Here is a 26,757-nt window from a genome sequence, read left to right as displayed (position 1 = left end):
ACTGCCCTTTCCCATAATAAAATTACATAAAACATTTTGTTTAAATCAATATTCAATGTTTATATTTTATATATATTATACATATATACAATTCACTGCTGAGCCAGGTATACACTATTTTTTCTCAAAAAGTGTTTTTATTAAAGTTAATTATTGCCTTATTCTTCATCTGCTTAATCTCAAGTAGGTATCATTGATTTCCAAAAGTCCAACAGATGTGTCAAATTCCTATCAGTTCAATTTTCCAGATGCCACAAATAAACAAATATCTGTTCACTCCATTTTCTCCCCTGGATCCTCCATCCTTTTGCTACAGTCTAGACTGGCTGCTTCTTAGGTCTCCTAGAAATCTGAGGTCTCTGGACCGCCCTTCTCTTCTCTCCTGTTGGATCCTGTTTCCTGGACTTTATTCTCTACTAGCTTCCTTAGGAAGGATGTAAAGAAGTTAAATTTTGAGTCCTTACCTATATGAAAATATCTTGTCCTATGTCTGTCTGCAGACAGATTCCCAAATAGATACCTTTTTCTCTTTGAATTTGGGGGGGAGGGGAGTATTGCTTCACTTTCTTCTAGAATCCACAACTACATTGAAAAATCGTATTCTCCTTGCCAATCTTTTGTAGGTACCCTGTCTTTTCTCTCTGGGAGCTTTCAAAACCTTCTCTTTTTATCCATGATATACTAAAATGTCATGTGTGAGTCTTTTTCTATCCCTGTTCTGGTTACTCAGTCACTAGGCCCTTTTGTTTTTCAGTTCTTGGAATTGTTCTGGTAGTATTTCTTCGATAATTTTCTCTTTGCCATTTTCTCTAATGCTTGACCTGTTTGATGAGACTGGTATATAATTTGAAACATTCTGAGTCAGTTAATGCATAAATTCATCTAATCCTCATGACTAACCTGAGGTAGGTATTATCCCCTCTTGACAGATGAGGGAACAAAGCCACCGAAAATTTAAGTAACTTGTCTGTGGTCACACCAATATGACTGGTAAAATCAGGATTTAAATCCAGAAAGTCTGATTCCAGAACAGAGTCTTAACCAACAGACCATAGTGCCTATTAGAGTAAACAGTAGACCACCTGGGTTGGCCATCTATTTTTCTTTTACCATTTTCCAACTATGTTCCTTTTTTAAACCATTTTGTAATAATTTATGGCTCCACTACATACTGGCTACGTAATTGTGCGTAAGGTACCTCCCTCTCAAGTTTGGATTTCCTTATCTGTAAATTTACCGTTAAACATAAAAGAACATTGTAAAATGTTAGTAGTATTTTCTAACCCTGTGAAGCAATAACCTCACAGGATTAGGCAAGTGTCTGGCCCTTAAATGCTCAATAAATATTCACAGAATTGAAAGTAACAGTAACCATTACTGTTACTATGACTTTATTAATACTGGTACTCTGAAGTGACCCATCCTGTGCCACAGCTGCTTAACTTGCTTAAGCATACCAGACCTAAGTCCCCGGCTTTTGTATAGAATGAATCACAGCTGAGAAAAATAGATGGCAAAAATAAGACATTTCTACTGACTCATTATCAGACAGACCCTGGCTATGGGGGAATTCACTAAATTCCTAGACTTTCTTTCCAACAACCCCTATTAAATATTAAGACTGGGAATTTTTCAGAGTATAGCTTCTCCGTTAAATCCTCACATCTTTCTTTCCTCATCAATTCCTACAGCTACAGCTCTCCTTGGCATCTCTTAAGTAGTTGAGAGTCACCTCAAATACCACCTAGCAGCTCCAGAGCCCTTAAAATGAACTCTCCCTGATAGCACCACAAGTGCTATTATTTTGGGCTTGTCTCCATATCCAACATTATTTTTATAGAGTTTTTTTACCATCCTGGGCTTAAACTATCTTCATGTGAAACCCAGCATGGTCAGCAGACTAAGGTGACTACCATGACCATTCACCCCAGAGTAATCCCCTCCGAGTATATTATCTGCGACTTGCTTCTAACTAACCGGACATGGCAAAAGTGACAGGATGTACGTGATAACATTCCATAAGAACATAATGTCCCTTCTCACAAGAAGACCCTTTCTCTCGTACTGGCTTTGAGGAAGTAAGCTGCCATGACAGTAAAGCTGCCTATGGAGAAGATCATGTGGCAAGCAAATAAGGGCCGCCTCCAGTCAGGAACCCACCAGAATCAACAGCCTGCAAGGAACTGCATCTCTGAATATTCACATGAGCTGAGAAGCAGAGGCCTTCTCAGTTCAGACCCAAGCCCTGACCAATACCTAGACCATAGCCTTACCGTAGGACCCAGTAAAGCCATGTCTAGACTCCCAACCTACAGAAACTGTGAGATCATTAACGTGTGTTAAGCCACTCAGCTTGTGCTACTGTTATACGGCAAAAAAAATATCTAATGTACCCAGTCAGTATCTCAGCTTATACAATTTCTTCATTACAAAAAAAATGTTTACTGAGCACTCCCTACTGAGTTCCAGGTCACAGTACTCTTCTAGGCACTGGGGATGCAGTACAGAGTAAGACAGCGAGGGTCCTTCTTACCTCAGTCAAAAAACAAAGTAAATACCTGAGGCAAGCAGTGATAAGAGCTTCTGAGCAAGGATGGAATGAAGAGATAAAATGTAACATGAAAAGAGCGCAGGGGTTTCTTCTAAGTAGAAGAAACAGGACAAAAAAAAAACAAACAAAAACAACTCCTAGATGCAGGAGTATGGCAAGTGTAAGGAGTGGAGGATGTCTGAGGATAGGTCGCGGAGGACCTTGTAGAAATCTGTTCTAAGGGTGACAGAAAGGCTTTAAAGTGTTTTGGGCAGGGACTGACATGACTTGATACATATTTTCTAAAGACCACTCTCCCCCCACAGAATGGGTGGGGGGAAAAGGAAACAGCAGCAACCAACCAGGAGACTACTTAAGGTGAAAGATGAATACTAGAGTTGCAGTGTTAGAGATGGTGAGAGGTGCTATCATCAAGATATATTCTGAAGGAACGGCAAACAGCATTTGCTCATAGCTCAAAAACCAGACTTCAGAGAGAAAAAGTAACTTCTAGGGAGCAGTTACACGAATGCTAGTGCCATTTACTTCAATAGGGAAAACTGGAGGAAAAAAGTGACGTGGTGGGGGAAAAAAAATCCTATTTAGACATATTAAACATGATATGTTTGTTAGACATTTGGGTGAAGATGTTAAGTAGGCAACTGGATACAGAAGACTGAAACTCAAAGGAGAAGCTGACTCTGGAGTTCAAAATATAAGCAAGAGCTTATAGACGGTTTTAAGATAAGTGGCGGCATGAGAGTACACAGAGGGAAAACAGAGGTCCAGGGGCTGAATCTTGTGAAAACAAGAAAATAAGCCAACAAAGAAACTAAGCAAAACAGCCAGCAAGGTAGAAGAACCCGCAGAGTGCAGTGTTTCAGAAGCCAAAATAAAAGTTTTGAGTGGGAGGGAAGGAGAGCAACTCTATCAAATGATGTTGAGAGGGAACGTATGATGAGGATGGAAATGAACGAGCTTTCCATCTGTAAGAAGGTAGTTATTAATGAATCTGACAAGTCAAATTGTACGGAAGAAAGACTAAGTGCAGGGGTGTCAAGAAAGAACTGGCAGAAAGTGATGCGGAGATAAGAGAGATGCAGACTCCTACAAAAGGACTAGAGGAAACGGCACAGTAGACCAGAGGGGGGCTATGCGAATGAGGTCGAGACAAAAATTCTTTAACTTTTATTTGAAGTTGGGCAGTATCATGACATGCTCGTATGCTGTCAGAAAAAGTCTAACAGAGAGAGAAAGTACAATGCTGGGCAGAGGGGCAATAGTTATAGAAACAAAGTTTGTGAACCTACAAAAAGGAATGGGACACAGTACACACGTGCACCTTGAGCCTTAGGTAAAATAGACAAACGGCAGAGTGTACGTATGACTGACTGCTTACAGTCAACAGTGAATTAGAACAAGCCTCTTGGGAGCCAAATCATCTACATATATTAAGCTAAATTCAAAATCCAGTATTCCTCTCAAGATTAAAATCTTTTTTTTTTTTTTTTTTTTTAAAACGGCTGTACCTGTGGCATATCAAAGTTCCCAGGCAAGGGGTCTAACTGGAGCTGGAGCTGCTGGCCTACACCACAGCCACAGCAACGTCAGATCCAGGACGTGTCTGCAACCTACCCCACAGCTCATGGCAACGCCGGATCCTTAACCCGTGCAGGAAATGAACCTGCATCATGGATATTAGTCAAATTCGTTTCTGCTGAGCCATGGTGGGAACGCCTCAAGATTAAAACTTTAAGAAGGAAACATGAGGCTAAAATTACCTTTCAATTACTAAATTCAGTCAAGTGCAAATTATGAGAGAGGTTTTTATGATTCTTCCCAGGGGAGTAAAAACCTACCTGGACTCTCCACTCTCTTATAGTGGTATGGGTTGATACAAACTTCTTTTTGCTTAGATCCAAAAGGAAATTCACAAATATCCAATGGCTTTAGCTCATGATGACTCTGCAAATCAGGCCAGCGCCAAACACGACAATATATAACATGGGGTAAGCCTTTTCTGTGAGAAACCTGCAGGCGTCCGTCTAAAGATCTGGGAATAGTGACACATTTGCTCGGCTGTCCTGGGCTGCTCAAGGCTTTTTCCAGTTCCTCCATGGCACCCTTTTTCTTTTTTAGCTTCTTCACCAAAGCATCGACTGCCTTTTCTGCCCATTTCTCTTCTTCATCACCTTGCTTCCAGCCCAACAACCGCTTTACTGCTGGACTAGTAAAAGAAAACAAGCTGGCCATTGACGTCATTTGATAAAAATCTTCAGAGATCGTCCTGCAACTCAAAGTCAGTGGCTACTGAAGGAACAGATCACCGGTGAAAAGGCATGTACAGGTCCTAAGCAAAAGCACCAATTAAAAGGGAGGAGTGACATGTATCTTCCTCAGGGCCGTAAGCTTCTTTCATTGGTTCAAGTCCTGAAAGAGAAAGGGGGAAAGGATAATATCCTTAATTTAAATGAATTCAATTAACATACATTTAAATCAACATAATTGGAAAAACACGTTATTTTTTAAATAAGAGCAGAAAAGGATTACAAAGTTAAGCAAACAAACAAAAAAACCCCTAAACCTAGAAGGACAAATTTTTTCTAAGTCCTGTGACCACTCATTTCCTTCTTCATCATATGAACAAATGATGCAATGGCAATGCCAAATGTAACCAAAAGCAAAATAGGGTGCTCTACTTTCTATGTATTGTCTCCACAAAACTCAGCCCTAAACCTTCATTTCCTTCAATCAGAAGCCCCCAAATCTAAAGTTTAACTCTGAAGTACTTTACTGAAATCCATGTGTATGTGCTATGCCAGTTTTGAACATGATATTGTCCTGATTTCAACAAAAGTCTTAAGAGAAATCTAGCTAGGGTCATTATTTTCTTTAAAACATATCGCAGAGTTATAAGGTTTGGGCAGAAGTCATAGTACTATTCAAGCCACATTATCAGATGTAAATTTTATTAAAAGTTTTCATAAGACGCACAAAACCCTCAAATAAGTCCTAACACACTTAAATGGGAAGTATCTACTTTTAAAATAAAGAATGATAGATTTAAAGAGAATGAATTCAAAAGTTTAACCCCCAAAAGGATAGTTTATAATTTCATAAACCTATTGCCTTCTCTGATATTTTAAGTACGAAAAGTTAATGAATCTGACCCCCACCTTACACCCTGAAGAAGCTCTTGGCGATGGTGACAAGAGGAAGGCGATACGCACTGGCACTCCACCAATAAGAGTGAGCTGTCCTGCAACTCAAAGTCAGTGGCTACCACTATTGTCACTACATAGCCAGCTACAAACAATAAGGAGCCAGTGACCTAGGAGGAGTAATGTCTGGAAAAAGGATGTCAGTAACAAAAGATGTCCCAGAAAATCCCTTTTGCCCGGTGAAGTATTCTGGTAAACCATCTCTCAAAAACAAATGACAGGAGTTCCCGTCTTGGCTCAGCTGTCAACAAACCTGACTAGGATCCAAGTGGATGTGGGTTCAATCCCTGGCCTCACTCAGTGGGTTAAGGATCCAGCATTGATGTGAGCTGTGCTGTAGGTTGCAGACACAGCTCAGATCTAGCATTGCTGTGGCTGTGGCGGAGGCCGGCAGCTGTAGCTCCGAGTGGACCCCTAGCCTGCGGACCTCCACATGCTGTGGGTGCAGCCCTAAAAAGCAAAAAAAAAAAAAAGACACAACCAAATCCTGATGATAGTGCCTGCCAACTTCCCTGATGTAAATACTCCCATCTGGCTGATTCCAAGACGCTAGCATGGCACAGCTCAGTGTGGCCTTGGGAAGAGAGATGCAGATTGGGATCCCGTGAGCTGGACATTACTCACTGGACATTACTCCAGGACATTACTCACTGTGCCCCTTGGCAGAATACCCTTCTTCTCACCCTCATTTAATCACTGATCTATTATCTGTCCCTTTGGTTTTTGCCTTTCCCCCAAATCACGTAAATAGAATCCTATGTACATTCTAGTTATTCTTCTTGAACATCTATCTCTGCCTTCTCGACTCAGAGACGCCACGGTGCTCTGAACGAGTGTCCCCTTTCCTGCTGCACTGAAAAAAATGTCATCATCTTCTTCTTCTTCTTCTTTTTTTTTTTTTTTTTTGTCTTTTTGCCTTTTCTATAGGGCCGCTTCCCGCAGCATATGGAGGTTCCCAGGCTAGGGGTCTAATCGGAGCTGTAGCCACCGGCCTACACCAGAGCCACAGCAACGCGGGAGCCGAGCTGCATCTGTGACCCACACCACAGTTCATGGCGATGCTGGATCCTTAACCCACTGAGCGAGGCCAGGGATCAAACCTTCAACCTCATACTTACTAGTTAGATTCGTGTCCACTGTGCCACAACGGGAACTCCAGAGCTGCAAGGATTTATTCACACTGCACGTCAGACCCAAAAAACCTGTATCATAACCTCTCAGCACCTGTCACTAGTCATGACACAATCTTCAATTAGACTGACTTCTCCTTACCTGCAAGGGCAGATCACACAGCCTGCAGAGAAGAACCTATGTCTGTTTCAACTCAATTCAAATTCCCAGCACCCTGCTGCCACTAGGAAGTCAGAGACATGCTCAGAGGCTCAGTAGTGGCTACCCAGACTGCGATGGTGGACCCGTGGGAGGAAGGGAGTGGGAAAGTAAAGATACACTCTTTAAGTACGGATGGATACACCCAACTCTACGCAGGATGTCTTCCCCAACCCCACACGGGATAATTTTTATCGGGTAAACAAAACTGCTGACATTAAACCAAAGAAATATAACAAGAGAATTAAAGCACAATTGTCAGCAACAGGTCACAAAATGTAAAGTGTTATGAGTTAACACATTGTAAGAAAGGGTCACTTCAGATGTAGCTACATTAAAGGTACAGGATAAGAGCCATCTGGGGAGAGGAAGACAAGTGGTTGGTTGTCTGAGACAAGTGAAATTTCAAAGGAAAAGGGGCACAAACGAAAAACTACACGGGTAGACATGAAGAGAGAATTTCCTAGGATAGAGAGGAGATAGGCCTGGCTGACCAGATGTATTCGGAATGTAACAGAGGCTTGACAGAGCAGTGCATGTGAGAGAGAGAGAGAGAGAGAGAGAGAGAGAGAGAGAAGGAGCAATGGTGTGCTGAAGAAGGGAGAGCCAAAAGGGGAGGAACTTGAAGACCAGATACCAGATTAGCAGTTAACCACCAGAAAGTGCATCATAAATGTTAACTACTAAGCTAGTATCACTATTATTATTATTAAATACTAACTACAGTATGCAGAAACAAGAGAAACGGGAAAAGATCTTTGTGTACATAAATCCAGAACAAGGGCTAAAAGAACACATCCTATTCTTTGCACTTACTCTGGGGAGAGGCATGGAATGGAAGACAGGCAGCAGAAGGGGTCCCGCACGATCTGTTCTACATGCTTCTGTACTGTTTTAACCTTTTAACAAAGGCCTAACGCTAAGACGAAAATAATGATTATGTAAAACAAATGACAGTGAATAGAATGGGGTAAAGAGTGCTAGGACAAAAAGCAGGTGACACTAACGCAGGCTATTAGAAGTCAGACTGTGGTTACCCCTTGAAGGGAAGGGTCGGCGGACTGACTAGAAGGGAACCTGAGGGTTTCTGCCATCCTGAAGTTCTTAATCTTGTTCTGGGTGATTTTATGAGAGAATCAGTTTGTGAAATTTTGGCCGGATGAATATTTAAGATGTATACACACAGGTGTTATGATTTCAAAGTATTTTCCTGCCATATAAAAAACAGAGAGTGATGAGCTCCCTTCGTCTTCTTCTCCCCATCTTCAGCACCCGTTCTCACAGATGACCCCTCTTGTATTTGTCATTCATGACTTCGCAGAAAAAATACAAATATATATATATCATTTATACTTATAATACAAATATATATATCATTTATACTTATAATCTATATAGAAAAATATATAAGATGTATAATCAATCTTTTTAACATAAATAGTGAAGAAAATCAAGGTATAGAAAAAGGTATAAACAACATATCTTCAAGATTTTTCCCTCTCTCTCTAGAAAGAGCTTCCACAGTCTTATTCCAGTGTAAAAGTAATCTTAAAAGTACATCAACTGTGTCACTTCTCTGATCAAAAGTCATACAGCAGCTTCCCATTACATTCGGTATCTAAATTTTTTCACATTACTTTATAGGACCTACATGATACAGCCTTTGGCTTTTCCTCCAAACTCATTTCTTAGCATTCTCCGAGCTAACTTTTCACTTAACCATACCTGAAGTCTTTCCATTTCTCAAATGCTCCAGTCATTTTTACCTCAAGGCCATTACACCTGATATTCATTCCCTCCTGTGGAAATCTCCTCTCCTTTTACTCTCTCAGTTCACTCAGCTGCTCAAATGTCACTTCCTGAAAAAAGACGGCCCTGACCACTTTAACTAAAATAGCATACATCCCACATCATTCTCTATCCCCTGATTCTGCTCAATTTTCTTTCATGACATTTATAATAATCTGATGTTATACCTATTTTATTTATTAACTACATGTCTCTTCCCCACAGAAATTTATTAGTAGGCGGGCAGCAGCCTTGTCTTCCTTAGCCATCATATTCCCCCGAACCTAGAACAGGGCCTATTTATTAAATGAATTTTTTAAAGGCAATTTATAAAAACATACATACCTTTATAAAAGCAACTGCATACAATTTTAAACAAAAAAATGTTATGTATGGATATGCAGAGATACAGTATACAGTAAGAGAAAAAAAGTATGCAAGAAAATGATGCATGACAACCTCAGGGTACTGACTACTGATTACCTCTGGTGAAAAAAGGAAAGAAGGTAGAAGAAACAATGGAAAAGTCTTAGCTGTGTTCCGTTTAAAACTACAATGGAAGAAAATTTGAAAAATCATGAGATATACTATTTTCTCTACTTTTCTATGTGTTTCAGAACTCAAAACATCCACTATTTTTAATTTTTCACGTATTATAATGAAAACAGAAGAGAATTCGATTCTGTCCTTTACTAGGTATATGACCAGGTATCATTCTTCCTTCTATAAAACAGAGATGATGGTTCCTACATCATTAAAACGTTGAAGTAATAAATAATGTGTGCCTAAAGACTGAAAACATAATACAGTTTTATAAACTGAAATGTGCCATTCACACATGAATTTCTAGCACTGGTAAAGGGGAAGGCACAAAATTTGCACTCACTGCTTTAAATAAAGAATGATTAAAAACTTCAAACATGTTTAATGACATTCCTTCTAAAAATGTTTTATGACTTTCCAAACTGCATAAATGGTATGTGCAAGTAATCCAAGTACTTGTTATCTAAGTTCCAACTCATAACGTTAAAAAAGGGAGCAAAACTGATCGTAAAAATTCACTAGGAAGTAAAAGACCTGATCAGGTACTTCACAAAAGATACCAAAATAGCCATGAGATGGTAAAATGGGCTTGACATCATTAGTTATCAAAGAAATTTTTTAAAACAGTGGAATATTATTACAATCTCCAAGGATAGACTTTAAAGAGAGAGAGAGAATAGATGTTTGTGACAATCACAACTGATACTCTTACGTACTCTTGCGAGCAAGAATATACATTAGCCCAGTCACCGTGGAAAATTGTTGGACAACATCCACTAATGCTAAACATAGACCCCCATGACCAGGCCATTTCATTCCTAGGTGTATATCCAAGAGAAACAAGTACTCCGTCAACCAAAAGGCAAGCACATGTTCACAGCAACTTTATTTGTAACAGTCAGTCCCAAACTGGAAATAACCCAAATATCCATCAACAATAGAGTAAATAAATCACAGTAATAAATTCATACAACGGAACACTTGACAGCAATGAAACAGAACAAACACTTGTAAAACATGAATGAATCTCATTGATTTAATAGTGAAGAAGTCAGATACAAAAGATTACATATAATATCATTCCATCTACAGGATATACAAAAATAGGCAAAATTAACCTCTGGCACCAGAGGCAAGGATGCTACTAAGAGGGGACAAGACAAAGCCTTCTAAAGAGCTAGGAAACTTCTATATCTCCATCTGGGTGATGGTGGCATACATGTATTCATATGTACAAGTTCACTGAGCTATACACATTAGATTTGTCCACTTTAGGATATACTTCAATTTTTAAAATCTTCTAAAAACTGATGATTGCAGGGATCACTTACAATTAGTTCTCGTTCACTAGCCTCTCCCTCACTACAACGGCTTCTAAACTATGAGTGAAACATACAATTTGCAAAAACTGTACCATTTCATAAAGTTTACGAAAATGACAGCTAATGATGCAAGGTCTGAAGTTAATTTTACCCTACCACCCATAAACAAATAAGTTAGTCTGGTACTGCCTCATAGATACTGACAAAGAACATGAGACTCCTGGGTCAGAGACAAAGGACTTTATTAATCATGGCACAGTAAGTGACATAAGCATCAGATGTGCAGTTCCCTTTGCCTGTGAGACCCACAGGATTAATGCATTAGGGACTAGATGGATGGTATTCCTGTAGTGGGTCTGCATTGATGATGAACGTTGAGTATGAGAATTAACCACTTTTATAGTAATCAGTAAGCAAGCCTATTCTCTATAGAGAAATAGTAACTTGACTATCAAAGGATTAACAGAGGTCCTTGGGAAAATCAATATGTACATTTTTATGAATATTTTCACACAAAAAATCCTCTTCATACTAACAGTACAAATGTCAAATATGAAGGATGTCATATCATGCTACTAAGTTATTTTGTGAGAAAAATTAAGCCTATCCATCTACACTCAATTCAGTCTTTGCTCACTGTAAGATTTAATGCATATTCACAAGTATAACCCAATGTTTTTCCAAACTTTTAATTTTTCAAGATGAAGTCCCAATCAGACATTTTATTCACAATTTGGTATGAAATACTGGTCTGCATTTTAAGTGGTTTCATTTTAAATGGGCTTTTTCCTGAACCAATTATCACTGGTTCACAAAAAACTAAACACAGCATGAGTTTTTCTTAATGACTTATTATTATGAACCTCTGTATTGTGTCTGCTAGAAATCCTCTACAGAAAGTGTAGATAATGGGCTGCATTGCTACTGACAGAAAAAAACTGAAGTGAATGAGTGAGCTTAAAAAAGTTACCTATAAAAGGAGGCTTTTCAACATTTAACTTTCTTGAAAGTATATTGCTATTTCAAGAATTTGAACAGCTTTCTTTTTGCAAAAACAATTGCTAAAGAGGATGACAATATTCCCACAAGAATAATACCACTAACATTTATTGAACATTCACTATGGCAAGCACCATCAAGAATCTATAAACCCAAAATCATTAAAAACTCAAAACAGTCATATAAGGCAAATTCCATAATTGCCATTCAGCAGATAAGAAAATAAGTGAAAGGAAACTAGATGTAACTTTTTTATTTATATAAACAGGAAGAAATAAAGCTGGGAATGGAAGGCTGGCAGCCCAGCTCCAGAACCCACCCTCCTAGCCACTGCACACACTGCCTCCTAAAAATAAAGCCTCCTGGGGAGGAGTTTTCTTCCCTTAAAGATCTTCCCTCTTATCCTCCATACTTCTCTGACTTCTCCAATATATTCAAACCACTATATGCTATCAAAAAAGAACACACTGCTTCAGAGACCAAGGGTAATCCAGTCATTTTTAAACTGATTTTTATACCACTTAACACATCTCATCAACTTCTGTATCTAACTCACTCTTCTCTCAGTTAAGTTCAGTCAGTCCGTAGGTCTGACAGAACTAAGTATTTGCTACTATTGCATAAAATTTACATTTATTATGGAAGCCTTACTCCAAAGACTTTTAAATTATCATTACGACGTTTTTGCCACACTTATCACAACAACACAATTATCTTAGAAATGATGAAACACTGCACCAGTTTTTTAAAAACATTTTTTTCTAAATATGAAATTTCTAATTATAAAATACTCTTACCCATAACTACTTCATTAATATTTGGACTATTAATTCCTAATATTTTTTTCTCTGCATATATATAGTCTCCCCAATCTCTGGCCATGATTGAGGGCATAACACAACACTACGTGGTATTCTGCACTTTCCATTTAACACCAGAAGAATATGCCCAACGGGGGAGCTCCCGTTGTGGCTCAGCAGATTCAGGTTCGATTCCTGGTTCCACTCAGCGCGTTAAGGATCCAGCATTGCCATGAGCTGCAGTGTAGGTTGCAGACGCAGCTTGGCTTCTGGTATTGCTGTGGCTGTGGCAAAGGCCGTCAGGTGAAGCTCCAATTCAACCCCTAGCATGGGAACTTCTGTATGCCACAGGTGAGGCCCTAAAAAGCAAAAAAAAAAAAAAAAAAAAAAGAAAGAAAGAAAGAGAATATTCCCAAAGGTATTTCACACATCCACTTTCTTAATATTTAACATGTAGATTTCTCAATGAGATTGTTATACTAAGACTGAAACCATTTTATGGTACCCATGTGTAGATCAATTTTCTCCCGTTCTCTTTTCTGTATAATGTATCATACTTAGAGTAACACACTGTCCACAAATTGAAGTAAAAGTATCAGAGTGTCTGGGACAGATAGAGCAATAGATTTATTTTAGTATCCTCATATAAGTCCTTTTAGTATCCTCACAAATCCTCCATTATGAAAGAGTTTTTCATCACGTACACAAAAAAAGAGCAAAATAATAACTTTATGATTTGCTTATATTAGCATATGCAATACGAGCCCCAAGTGAACTTGAAATACTTTGAAAATAAGAATGTCATTAGGTTTTCTAGCAACCAAAAGGATTAATTTTAAACCTGTTATTGAAAAGCTGGATCGATCTTGCACATGCACTTCACCTTGTCACTAAAGAACATTAATTTAGAAACACTAGGAACAGCCCTGCTCAATTCAGTCAGCTGATGATGTCCACCATCATCTACTATACTCTCTATATTATCCCTAAACTTATCCTAGGAATCGAGAAAAGTCCAAAAAGGCGCTATTCAGTAACTTCAGTCTTTAGAGGTTACAGACTGCTGGCAGTTAGATTTGGTCCTCTGTACTCCCTTTCTATGATGCTTTCAGGATCTACAAGGCACAAATATACACAACCAGTGCTAAACTTAATCTCAGACTTACACTCTTATTTATACAACACATATTTACCAAGAGAACCTAAAAAGGGCCACTAAACTAGATTCTAAAGGGTTAAAAGATAAATCAAATCCATGCCTTAACTTTAAAGAATTACAAACTAATAAATAACTAAGATGTGCCCATTCCCATCTATAGTACACCATGAAGAATGGCAAATGCCCTACAGTGGAGAGGATTCTAAAAGAAATTCAGGGAACGGCCCTTTGGGGAAGGGAGCGGAGGGAAACAAACAACATGAAGTAGCTGTATCTTAGGCATAAAAGCTCTTCTGAGCAAAGACACAAAATCAGAGTTTTTAACTACCAGGATGGGGAAATACAACAGTTCAGCTTGCTAGAACACAGGTGGTAGAACAAGAAATCTGGCTAGAAATAGACAATAAGGCTAATCTATACAGGATGTTAATATTTGTATCATAACACACAAAATCACCAGATGTTAGTCTAATGACTAGAGTTCAAATTCTGGGTCTAACACTTATACCTAAATCTCCACTTTTCCTGTTTTGTATAATCAGTTCTGAGAATTAAATGAGATAAACACTTAACTCAATGCCTTGCACAGTACATACATAGTCTGTAAAGGGAAACTAAAATTAATATTGTAATAATCATGAAATTTTTTTATATCAGGCTGAGGATTTTAAATATATAGCTGGGCTACTTTATTTCGTCAAATACATAAAACCATGTACTTTCGAAGTACTATTATTTTATGAACCTTGAAGGAAGAAATAACTGCAAATTAAACTATCACACCATGCTTTCTCATCACTCAGATTTTTTTCTTCATAGTATCATCCTTCTCCATCAAGACTATAGGTCTGAAGAATGTTCCAGTACAACTCCAGAATTTCGTTCAAGCTACTGACACCCATCCTGCCAAATTTTGAAACTAGTGCTTGATCTAGAGTGTAAATCAAAGAGTTGACAGTAACAAAAAACAGCACAGGCAGAGTTTGTGCACATGCAAATGACAACAACATCAAAACTGCCACCTGGCCAAACCAATATTCAGATGCCATCAGCTTTATGACCCATCCAATTTCAGAGATGTTATGAAGGGGGGGGGGGGGGGGAAAGCACATCTTAGAAGAAATAAGGCGGCTTTTTCTTTCCTCCTCTCCCAAAGTCCTTTCTGATGTTCTCTATCACATCCCACCAGCATCTACTATTCTTCTCTCTTGTTCTCATTCCTTCGACTCTTCTCCTTTCTTGCCTCCCCTTTCTCCATTCCTTACAGCTTCTCCCACATTCCTCACTGCTGATTTTGGAGAAGCCTGGCTACTACCTAGTGATGTATAAATAATGAACTTTTCTTCTAGCTCCTAAAGTATGTATTTGTATCTTTGGTATTTTCTTGTGCTCTAGGGCTTGCTTATCTCTGAATTTTCTTCTGAGTAGAGGAGAGGATGCCGTTTGACAGCCCAGATATGTGAGACAATGTCCTACATGAAAACCTGGCTTCTAGGCAAATTCTATTTGTGTCTCTGTCATCCTCCTCCTGGACCACCTAACACACTAAAGTTATCCTAAAGCATACCATTGGGAATAAGACAATTATTCTTTAAAGACTATATGTTTAGTTCCTAAGAAAACCAAAATATCAGTAGACTTCAAGGAATTTAAATCACGGAGTTATTTTCTTTTACAATAATTCTCCACAAGAAGTTCCTTTAAAATAGTTATTATTTATAAATGTTAGAGCCATATTTCAAGAGCATAATAACAGATAGAGAACAAATTCTGTTTTTCTTTTTTGCTCTTAATGAAGTCAAACTAAACCAACCATTTGAATGCTAAATATCAAACTGAGCCTTTTTCTTTAAACCCAAGTCTTACAACGATGCATAGTGGGCTAACAAAGTCATTAATACTACAACAACAAAACCCACAAACTAAACTGAACAATGTCCAAGATATCTTTCAGGGAATGTCTATCTCTAGTCTAAAAAAAAACTAGAGAATCCCACAAAACTAACATCCCATCAGGAACTACACAGGATAATCTGTCTAAGGTAAGTCAATCCTCATCAATACCGCAGTCTGAGTGAATATGATTAAATCAAGTGATCACTTTCAAACTTCTATCTATTTAGGGGAACTATAAACAGAACAGAAAGGAAGAGGAGTGATGACACTATAACTGGAAGACAGGGGAGGAAAAAGGAAAAAAGATTACATGCTTGTGAATAAGATTGCTGAGAAAGATTGAGCTGTGCTGCAAACAACTAGTGAAGACAAAAAGTGGAGGGCTTATAACTTGGAGTTCCCATCGTAGCTCAGCAGTAATGAACCTGACTAGTATCCATAACGAATCGGGTTCAATCCCTGGCCTTGCTTAGTAGATAAAGGATCCAGCGCTGCCATGAGCTGTGGTATAGGTCACAGACACAGCTCGGATCCTGCGTTGCCTGTGGCAGTGGTGTAGGCCAGCAGCTGCAGCTCCCATTCGATTCCTAGCCTGGGACCCTCCAAATGGTTTTTCGCCTTTTTTAATTATTTTTATTTCTTTCATTAAAGCACAGTTGATTTACAAGTTGTGCCAATTTCTGTTTGACAGCAAAGGGATTCAGTCACACACAAATATACATTATTTTTTATATTCTTTTCCATCATGGTCTATCCCAGGAGACTGGATACAGTTCCCTAAGCTATAGAGTAGGACCTTATTGCTTATCCATTCAAAATGTAATAGTTTGCATCTACTAACCACAAACTCCCAGTCCATCCCTTTCCCTCCCCCATCCCCCTTGGCAACCACAACTCCGTCCTCTCTGTGAGTCTGTTTCTGTTTTATAGATAGGTTCAAGAGTTGAACTTGATTCCGTCAAATTTATTGGGTACCTAATAAGCCAAGAATATTCTGTGCTGGGAACTGAGGCTTAAAAGACACCTGTAATCTCAAAGATCTTAAAAGGTAATGGCAAAAAAAAAAAAAAAAAAAGAGAAGTTGCTATGAAGAGCTTCCCATGCTGTTTATTTAACACATCACTAAGTTTTACTCTATATATCCATATGCCAGCAAACAGAAATGCGGCAGTAACAAAGAGTGAAAAATACATACAGCAAGCACAGAAGGCCAGTAACTGAACAGACAGGAATGCATGCTACTTCTTACATCACAACTTGGAGGAACTTAAGAAAATAACTACAAACACATTATCTGCTATTAAGCTTGTCTTTTTACAGTTTACCTCTGGCTTATGAAGATCTAACTAGATGACTCTTTCATTGATGAGTTTTGTCATTTCAGACAGCTAGAAAGAAAACAGGGATTTAATCTTACTGCATCACATACCTCTATTTTGCAACACTTAACATACCTATGTTTTTACCTTTACCTGTCCAACCTGGCAAGAATATAAATGAAAGGAGCCCTATCTGTTTTTGCTCACCACTATAAACCCAGTGATACATGTGCTCAACAAATATTTGTCTAATGAATGAAACAGAACATGAATACAAAGCTTTTGAAAGGACGTTAGCCACTGGGGTGGGGTGGGGCTCAGGGCACTTTTTATTTTCTGCTTCATACAATTCTGTACTTCTTAAAATAAACATGGATTTCCAGAGTCCCCTGGTGGTGCAGCAGGTTAAGGACCCAGCCTTGTCACTGCTGTGGCTTGGGTTGCTGCTGTGGCATGAGTTCAAAGCCTGACGCAGGAACTTCTGCAGGCCACGGGTACAGCCAAAAACAAACAAAAAATCACATGGATTTCTTATATGCTTAGAGAAAAAAAGATTTTAAAATCAAAGTGCAGATGTACCTCAACTATACTAAAATTCTTACTAAAGAGAGGATTTATAAGAGTCATTCTTATTTCAAAATTCTCTTGAATATATTTAGGGTAATGCAAATTTAAGAAAAAGCAACTGAAAACTCGGGGCAAATACTTTCTGTCAACAAGTAATATTAAAAATTCATTTTTCAAAAGCATTTATCTTCCTGTACTGGAACACCTTTTGTACCTTCCTGTACATGAATATCACTCACGGCCTCACCACTTTCCTCAAACTCCACCACTAATTTTCAGCTCTCTCATCACTGAAGGCTTCAGCTTTAGCTAGCATCCCAGAGAACTTCCCTGATCACCCCGGAACTCTGTATAAAGAAGGCTTTTCCCAAACTCCAATCCAATACTACATTCATTTCCTTCCCTGTACTATCAAGGAGTTGGGACTATGAAAGTGAATAAAGGGAACCAAAATCCTCATCCTCATGTATCTTACGTTCCAGTGCAGGGAGACGGACAAAATACAGTAAACAACTGACACGGTATAGTCAGCCAGGTGAAAAATGCTATGGAGAAAAAAAGCAGACGATGGTGGATGGGAGGGCTGTAACTTGAAATAGAGTGGCTGGGCTGACCCTCCAAGCGAAGGCACCAAATGAATCAATACTTTAAGGAACTAAGAGTGAGCCAGGCAGACATCTAGGGGGAAACCATTCAGGCGAAGGCAACGGGCAATGTGAAGATCCCGAGGTGGAAGCATGTCTGGAGCACTCGAGGAAGTGCCAGACCATAAAGCCTGAGAATAAGTGAACAAGAAGGGCAAAACAAGGAATGAGGTCAAACAGGCAAGAGAGCCAGACTGGGCACGGTCGGTGGCTATGATAAGGGCTCTGTTTCTGGAAGTGAAATGTGGAGCCATCTGAGAGCTCTGAGTGGAGACATGACATTTTCAGACGTACATTATTAAAAAAAATATCTCTTACTGATGTGTTGAGAATAACGGGGGTTGGGGGACAGGGGGCAAGGGTAAAAAGCAAGGAGACCGGTTCAGAGTTGCAGTAATTTAGGTAAGGGATGATGATGGCTTAGACCACGATGACAGCAGTGGGATGGTGTGAAATAGACAGTTTCATATGTTTTGGAAGACATCAAGTTTCTAATTGAAGAGATATGGGGAGTGTGCCTGGGCTACTGGAAGAATGGGATTTGTCATCAAGGCTGAAGCTGAAGGCTAAAGTAAGGGATAATCAGAAGTTACATTTTGTACACATTAACTGTAGAAATAAAAAGTTAAACTTCACCAGGCTTTCATTCAAATGAATTTATATTACTGTCAAGAAACCAAAAGTCTTGTTCTTACTTCAAGCTACTTGAGTAGGACCTCCTGGCCAATTCTCAAATACACACACACACACACACACACACACACACACACACACACACACCTCTCTCAACAGTCTTTCCCCCAACAGACCTACACTAAATAATACACTGCTCATGCTCAGACTTCTGAGGTAAATTCTTAGAAACAGCTCCTTCACTTTCTGCTCAAATATCTCTCTAATCGCTTCAATGCAAAATAAAAGGAAAAAAAAATCCAAAAATTTCACCCAACATTGTCAGCCAAAAGGAAATCTGAGCATATCAACCTAGGCAAATAAGTGTGCATATGGTTCACAACCCACAATCATCAACCAAACCTACACAAAAGAATTCCAGATGGGGATTTTAAAGAAACAAATTCCTCATAACCATCCCACAAAATTCAGATTCATTAGGCTTCAGAGTAGGGACCTACCTCATACACTTTCAGTAAGAGTCCTGGATTCTACAGCAGGTTTGAGAACCAAGACCCCTGGAATCATCTCCAATCGAAGAAAGTCATTTGCCTATACACATCCAAGGATAACTTTTTTTTTCTTTTTTTTTTTTACGATTGGTGGGGGTAAAGCTTTTTCTTTTTTTTGCGGGGGTGGTAAAGCTTTAAGAATGTCTTACCCCTGTGGTTCTAACATCAATAGCCACCAAGAATTCACAAAAATAGAGAGCAGACCTACCACTACTGGCAAACCAATCCTAGATCTAGGTGTACAATTTCTATAAACCAAGCAGAGAAGAGAAAGAAACCAAGACCAAGTTTGCCACAAAGCTCTCCTAGATTCACAAATCCTACTCTTTACGGCAACATCTACAAAGAAGAGGAAGTACAATCACATGGGCACCAAAATTATTTCCCTAGAGAAATACTTAAAACACCACCTTTCCCAATGGTGGCTCCCAGTTTCCGAAGACATCCAAAGTTCTCACAGTGGATTTCAAAGACATTCAGGAGCTGAACTCATGATCCCTGACCCTTCTCACAGCAGAATGCTCTTGTCTAGTTTCTGTGCCCACACAAGTCTCTACTTTTTTATCTCTCACATCCAGACTTTTGTTTCCCAGTTTTTTAATCACTCTTTAAATTTCACCTGCTTCTCTAAGTCCTCTAATTAAGCAGAGGCTGATCTAGATGTATCACTCACCCCCACAGAGCCTGCAAGATTTCCGACACTGCTACCAGATGTGTCTGCGTACACTTGTACAGGCGTGTAGATACAGGAATAGACACAGAGCTGGCCAATGTTTATAGTGCTTTCCTTTAAATTATAAAATCGTCAAGGGCAGATACCAAATCATTACTTTACAAAACGTGTCTCTGAAGCACAATATGCTAACTCGTGTCCACAGTATATATTCCAAGGTGTTATGGAGGTGTTCTCCAGATACCTCATGTGCACCCCAGAGGTCAAGTCACCTGCCTAGAAGGAAAGGGAACATACATACTCTGGGTACCTTTTCAGCTCTAGTCATCATTTATTTAATTTACACTTGCAACTCCAAAGAGTGGAAATGGCCAGTGAGTTAAGTGGCTACTCATGGAAGTGGGCAGAAAGATGTGATTAAAGGGAAAGAAAAATTTCTGCAGGGGCCCCCTTCTCCTAGGAACACAGAAACCAGAATAACTAGATTTCAAGTTATACAGCCTACCAGATAGGATGCTAAGCAGATCCTAACACATCTTGAAAACAGAAGTGAACAAAACAAAACTTGCCTTGAAACTACCAGACATATTCTGAGACCATAGTTAAATTTGAAAAGTGTAAGACTGTTCGCAGGACTCAGCTGCTATGCTCAGAGAAAGGTGGAAAGGTGACACTAATTTTTCTTTTTTTATTATTACTTCCAGTAATAACAAAACAACATACACGAAAACCAAAAAGAAAAATCCAGTTAAAATCTCATAACAGATAAAGCCATTTCCAAATTTCCAGAGTATACCAGTCTATAAATTATACATATAATTTACGAAGACTATTGTACCAAAGAGTTCAAGAACAAACTCTGTTTACAAAATGCACTTCTGGCTTCCCAAAGTGAATTACAATAATAGTATTATTGCACACACAAAACTACTAAATTCTTTCTTCTAAAATATTGTCATAGCCAAGTTAGGAATACTGTAAAAGCAAGAAGAAAAGTCACTGAAACCATCTCTCTACCAGAAAGGAGCTAAAAATCTCCATGTCTAGCTACACAAAACAAACAAACAAATCAAAACTGCACAGCCCAGAACTAGTTGATTATTTATGAAAAACCAAGTAACTCTGTAATTCCCCCATCTTTTCAAAATTGTGGAACAATAAAAGCTGTCAGAAGATGAGACTGAAAAACCAGCTGGTCCTAACAACAACCTAGATTTTAATCATTCCTCAAAAAGAATTTTATATCGTAACCTTTGAACTAGTAAACATACTTCTCAGATTCAGACTGCTGGGTAATGGCAATGAACTAAATAACCCAGCCCTAAGAATTTCAATTACCTTTATTTGATTAACTGTGGCAGTAGAAAAACAAGGTATAAAAAGACATGGAAAGGCTTTGTAGGGTCATTCATCATCTTCTACGGTGGGGAAAGCTCCTATCTCTGTGCAGCCTTCTTCAGTCCAATCCTCCCAAATAATCTTTTCTCCAAAATATTCAGACTAGTAGAGCTTTCATCCCTCAGGCTACTTGTAAGAGTTCCTTTTATAAGACCTTCCCTTACAAAACTAAATCTCCAATGTCTTTGACTTTATTAGCATACTGGCAAACCCATAAGATATAAAACACCCAAAATGTCTGAAGAAACAAAACTATTTTGGCTTCTTCTTTTTCTTTTTTTATGGCCTCACCTGCACCGTAAGGAAGTTTCTGGCGAGGGGTCGAATTGGAGCTGCAGCTGGGGCCTAAGCCACAGCCACGGCAATGCCGGATCCTTAACCCACTGAGCAAGGCCAGGAATGGTACCCGCATCCTCACAGAGATAATGCCGGGTCCTTAACAATGGAACTCCTATTTGGCTTCTTTGTGGTTAATATGAAGCATGAAAAAGAGAAAGAAGGAACACGACCCTCTGGAAGTAAAGAGAACAGGGAAGACTGATAAACCAGAGCAATAAAGGCAGCTGTATCCTAAAGTGTACTCAAGTCAGCCATGAAACTCACCCAAATGTGCAGCTCACTGCCTAAACCAAAATATACATCTGGTAATAATAAACACTGATAAGTCATAAACAAAAAAGGCTTTCTTAATTCAAAGACCCTACCAACTACTGGTAATAATAAAATTTACATACAACAACAATCAATATGTACAAAATCGATTATTTAAGACAGTATCTCAACTTAAGTTCCTAAGAAATTAAAAATGATTTGGTATTATTTTACTGCCTAGTCTTCAAAACACTAAGACCCCAATATCTTTGATTTGACCAAGTTACAAATCTGTTTTCAGAATCGAGAGAAGACATACTGCCTCTGTTTAACACAAAGGACAAAAAAGATCATCACTGCAAATCATAATGTTTGGGTTCATGATGAAAACAGGAAACAGACAGGCTGCCCAGGTATAATTATGGTTATAGCCTAATGTGCCTTCAGGTTCAGCCAAGAATTAAAACCCAGGGAAGAGGGTAAGCAGAATTGACTTGCCTCTACCTTGCTACAGAAGGCAACTTTTAATAATACTTCCAGCAACATGTTACATAACCAGTAAACAACAATCTGATTCAGACCTCATTAGTAACAACATTCTGCCACTGCCTCTCACTGAAATTAATAACTCACTTTGCCAGAGGGGAAAGAAATGCAACACGTATCAATCTACCCATTTTTGTGGCGCCTACCACAGTGAACCAGACAAGCAGATAACCACATCTGCACAGAACCTACAAAAATATTCTTTTCTTTTCCAGATCCCTGTTCTTTTCTTCATTTTAAATAGACATCATATGGATGCATTTAAAATCTAAGAGGAAAGTCAGTTGGGAAGGTTCATCTAACTTTTATTGCCTATTTCAGCTGTGATCTCAAAGGAATGGAAGCATAAATGACGAATGGATTTTATTAACAAAAATAACTGGCTGAAGTTTATGCGATAAAAGCAGCTATGTGCAAAGCAAAGGCATACCGACTGAGAAAGCAGCAGTGCAGAGAAGGAAGAAGGGAGGAGGCTATGGAGACAATCATTTAAAAAAAAATCTAAAGGTAATTTATACAACCTTTATGAAGGTTACACTTTGTTAACTTGTTTCTTAAGAATTGTTCTGTATTCTTGTAATCTCAGATTCACCTTAAAGGAAAAAAACTTAACCAAAGTAGCAGTAAAAGAAGGGATATAAAATGTGTTCAGATCTATAAATAATTCCTTATTTACTTAACTTGGAACACAATGATTTCATTAAAATATATGGATCAAAAAACGTGAAACTGTCACACTGTGTAGAGAGGTCCTCTCCCCCACAACACTGGCATGTAAGAGCCATGTGAAACTGCTTGGAAGGTTACTAACCTCTGGGGATGAAGTTTTTTAACCTTTCAGCTTGCATATTGGAAACTAATTCACTCTGGGCAAGTTGGGTACTCTAATTGAAGGATATTTAACTACTCCAGTTAAAAAAAAAAAAAAAGAATAAAGAGTTTAAAAAACAGCAACTCAAGAAACCCTTCCTCTCAACTTCTATAAGGCCAAGGCTCCTAGGACAACCTCCTACCTATCCAGTCTTTGTTGCTGGAAGAGAACACTTCTGGTGGTGCTAGGCAACAGGCATGATGTGACAAACCTAACGAGACTTCAAAACTTTTTCCACAGAAAGATAAGGTAAACAAGATACACTTAGTACCACACCCACAAAAACGCAGAGGCAGCCAGGAATGCTCCCCCCAACTCCCCCCACCCCACCCTCCGACCTCCAGCTGGTCAGGAAACAATGTCTCTACAATCAAGATAGAGATCTGGCCCAGGGTGTTCAGGCATTCCTCACCTCTAGGCTGGCCTACAGCTCCACTCTCCAATGCCATCCAAACCAGAACTGGAACATTTTGTTAGGAAGCGGGCAAACGTCCAAAATACCCGACTATCCTCGCCCCAGTTCTTTTTGCAACCAAAATCTGTTTGGGCTACTGAGCATGCTCCGACTTAAGACAGGCGCCACATGGGAGTTTTCAAAGCTTAGGCTCCAAACTCCACGTAATAACAGCAGCTGAAAGGGGAAGAGAGCAAAGAGGGGGAGGGAGGGGGAGGGGAGCCGACCCGACCGTGAATCTGAGTCCTGACACTCGACTGGAGGACCCCGGCAGGGGTGGAAGAGGCTGTAGGCAAACAGTCACTGTCTGCCGCTTGCCTTGCAGCAGCTGATAGGAAGTAGAAGAAATCTCTGCCAGGATGAAAACTGGCATGGCAAGTGGCTCAAACCAGGTCGAAGCACCAGCTGGGTGCAGCGGCAGGTCACAAATAACCAGGGTGTAATTCCCACCGATAAGCGTGGATCCTTAAGATAAGGACTGAAACACAAAGCGACGGCGGCACGGATTGATTCATCGAGCCACCGGGCTGCTTGGCAGGGTGGCCGACCCGGCTGCTCGGCCGAGCTCGGCCATCCTCCCAGGGGTGTGTTTGAGGGTGGCGCTTAGAAGAGGGAGAACAAACCGCTCCTCCGGACCGAAGCGAGGCCGGGGAGCCCCGCGAAGCGTCCTGAACGCCTCCCGCCTCAGTGCGGGCGGTAACGGCGGCGTCGGGACAAGGGCCAGCCTCTGCCCCGCCTCGGGACGGCCCCGGCCGCAGGCCAGGCCTCCGCAGCCGGCCGAGCCGCACCATGGGCGCCCGCCTGGACCCGGGCAGGCCGGGGCTCGGCCTACCTCCCGCCCCGCAGGCCCGGCTGGTTTCCGCTCCGCCCGCGGCCGCACGCCCCCGCCTCGGCCCGAGTCCGGCCGCTAGGGCAGAGCCGCGTCCCCGCACAGCCCGCAGCCCCCGCTCCCGCTCGCCCGCCCGTCCCAGGGCCCCACATTCACTCACGGGCCGGCGGCGCGCGCTCTCCCGGCGCCGTCGCCGCGCTTTCCCTCGGCGCAACTTTATTAGCAGCTCGGCCGCGGGACACGCGCACGGCGCCCGCTCGCCCAGGACCCGGATGAAGGAGGGAAGGAGCCGGGGAGGACGCCGCGGGCTCGGCGCATGCGCGCAAGCGGCCGAGTGACCGCTGCGGGACGGAGGGAAGGGCCGTCTCGCTCCGGCGGCTGAGGAAGCCTCCGCGCTTGGCTCGGCGCCCGCAATCTCCGGCTTCCGATCTGCGGATCTGGTGGAGGCTTCCCGTGTCCACGGCCAGGCCCAGGAGTGGCAGTCGGCTAGTTCCCACCACCGCTAGTAGTCTCCATTAACCAAGTCAGCCCACGTTGTAATAAAATAAAATAATTGTCCTTGACATGGACGGTTGAAGATTTTCTCAGTCACATATAAAGTGTAAATAAAAACATCTTCAGATGCCCCTTAGCTCCGCTTAATGATTTGCAATACAAATATAAATCTGAGGGCAGAGAGTCCTCTTTCTGCGGAGAGAGTAAGTTCAAAACAAGCTGCTTGGATACAGCTGCTTACTGGATGCGGCCTGAAAACCCCTCCCACGTGGAAATCTTGGCGCCTCTACCATCCTCCACCCCTTTTGCAGTGCCAGACCTTGGAGTTCCCCGAACTAGGGCTGTCCACGTACTGACACCCCAGCAGTGCAAGAGAGGCCGTCCTGGACAGCTGGGGACACCGAGGGGCGCAGAGGGCGCCCACAGACTGATAGAGCTCCACTCCATCTCCCCAAACAAGAGCCTACTTCTCTTTTCTCAGATACTGAGGCTCTTCTCAAAGCTCCCTCCCTCCCCCATCCTCCAAAGAGTCAGCATGTCCCAGAAAACGAGAGTGGTACCTTCTAAGGCACCCACTTTGGAGACGACGAAAGAAGAAGACTTTTCGGCAATTTTGTTTTTATTTGAAAACTTCCATACGGGTTTTCCATATTCCGCTATGGGTTAACTCAAATCAATCTAAGTCAAAATCAAAATTGGAGTCATTTTCAAATCCTCCCTCTCATTCCCTAAACCAAACCGTCGCAAAATCTTATTAATACTACCTTCCAAATATATCCCAAATCGGACCATTTCCTGTGGCCTCTTTGGCCACCACTGTGGCCTGCCCCAAGGTCATCTCACCTGAAACAAGTGGGAAGCAGCTGTCTTGCTCCAGGCTTCAGTGGTTGGTTTCAACGGTGAAGAGATATAGTCAATGGGAAATATCCCTACATTCAAGGCAGTCATCTCAGACGTGGACAGAGGCCTCTGAGGGAGTGGGAAACCAGGGAGGCTCTGCTCTGTTCAAAGGGGGCAGCTACTATTTCACCCCAGCTAACTGTCACCATGGGGGAATGTGGGAATAAGAACCCAGGGTTGGCAGATCTTCTGATTTTTCAAAAACAGCTGGAAATCTGGACTTTAATGCAAAAAAAATCTCAGTTTTATATGTTTATCAACTTTTTTCATTCTTTCTCTCTTTGTCTCTCTCTGTCTTAGACATTCAGGAGGCCAACACTGTACAAGCCAAGTAAAACAAATCCATGGTCCCAATTTAGCCTGCTGGCCATTAGTTTGCAATCTCAGGTCCACGTCTTAAAACTCTTTACTACATCATAAACTTTGTGAAAGTAAAATCTGTGTACCTTAACTCTTTGTCACACTCACTGATTATTTGTTGTTAATTCAGAACTTCCCAGCCCTTGGAAGGCACATATTTCTGGAGCCTGCCAGGGTTTACAGCTCCCAGAAGTGCCCACAACCCTGCCTTGGAGAATGCAATTTTTTTTTCCCCCAAAACGGCTGTTTGCAGAGAGCTGTGCAGAGAACATTGTAAGACATACTTTGGTTTAAATATTTTCTATGCTACAGCTATTCCTCACTTCCAACAGCCAGCAA

General features: G+C 40.6%; 1 protein-coding gene across 5 annotated transcripts in view; it reads right to left on the bottom strand.

Annotated features, from left to right (window-relative positions):
* SMAD5 (SMAD family member 5) overlaps positions 1–24,937 on the bottom strand; it is a 55,264-nt gene extending 30,327 nt beyond the window's left edge. For 2 of the 5 annotated variants that reach the window (XM_085014636.1, XM_021084785.2), the window contains exons 1-2: positions 24,824–24,937; positions 4,390–4,960 (exon numbers count right to left, since the gene is read on the bottom strand). In XM_085014636.1, coding sequence (XP_084870762.1) covers positions 4,390–4,792 — 403 coding nt within the window. In that variant the 5' untranslated portion in view covers positions 4,793–4,960; positions 24,824–24,937. Of the gene's footprint in view, positions 1–4,389; positions 4,961–16,912; positions 16,971–23,792; positions 24,660–24,823 lie in introns of those variants that run through there. The other 3 variants (XM_021084786.2, XM_085014637.1, XM_021084787.2) reach the window with 3 other exon arrangements.
* Positions 24,938–26,757: the final 1,820 nt, after the last annotated feature.

Source organism: Sus scrofa, chromosome 2 (assembly GCF_054392235.1).
Source record: "Sus scrofa isolate SSC_HxYL_T2T_F1_AM1 chromosome 2, Sscrofa_HxYL_maternal_Yorkshire_Landrace_v2.0, whole genome shotgun sequence".
In the NCBI taxonomy this organism is placed as follows: Eukaryota; Metazoa; Chordata; class Mammalia; order Artiodactyla; family Suidae; genus Sus; species Sus scrofa.
Note: the sequence above shows the minus strand (reverse complement) of the source record. Positions and strands in the feature narration are given on the sequence as shown.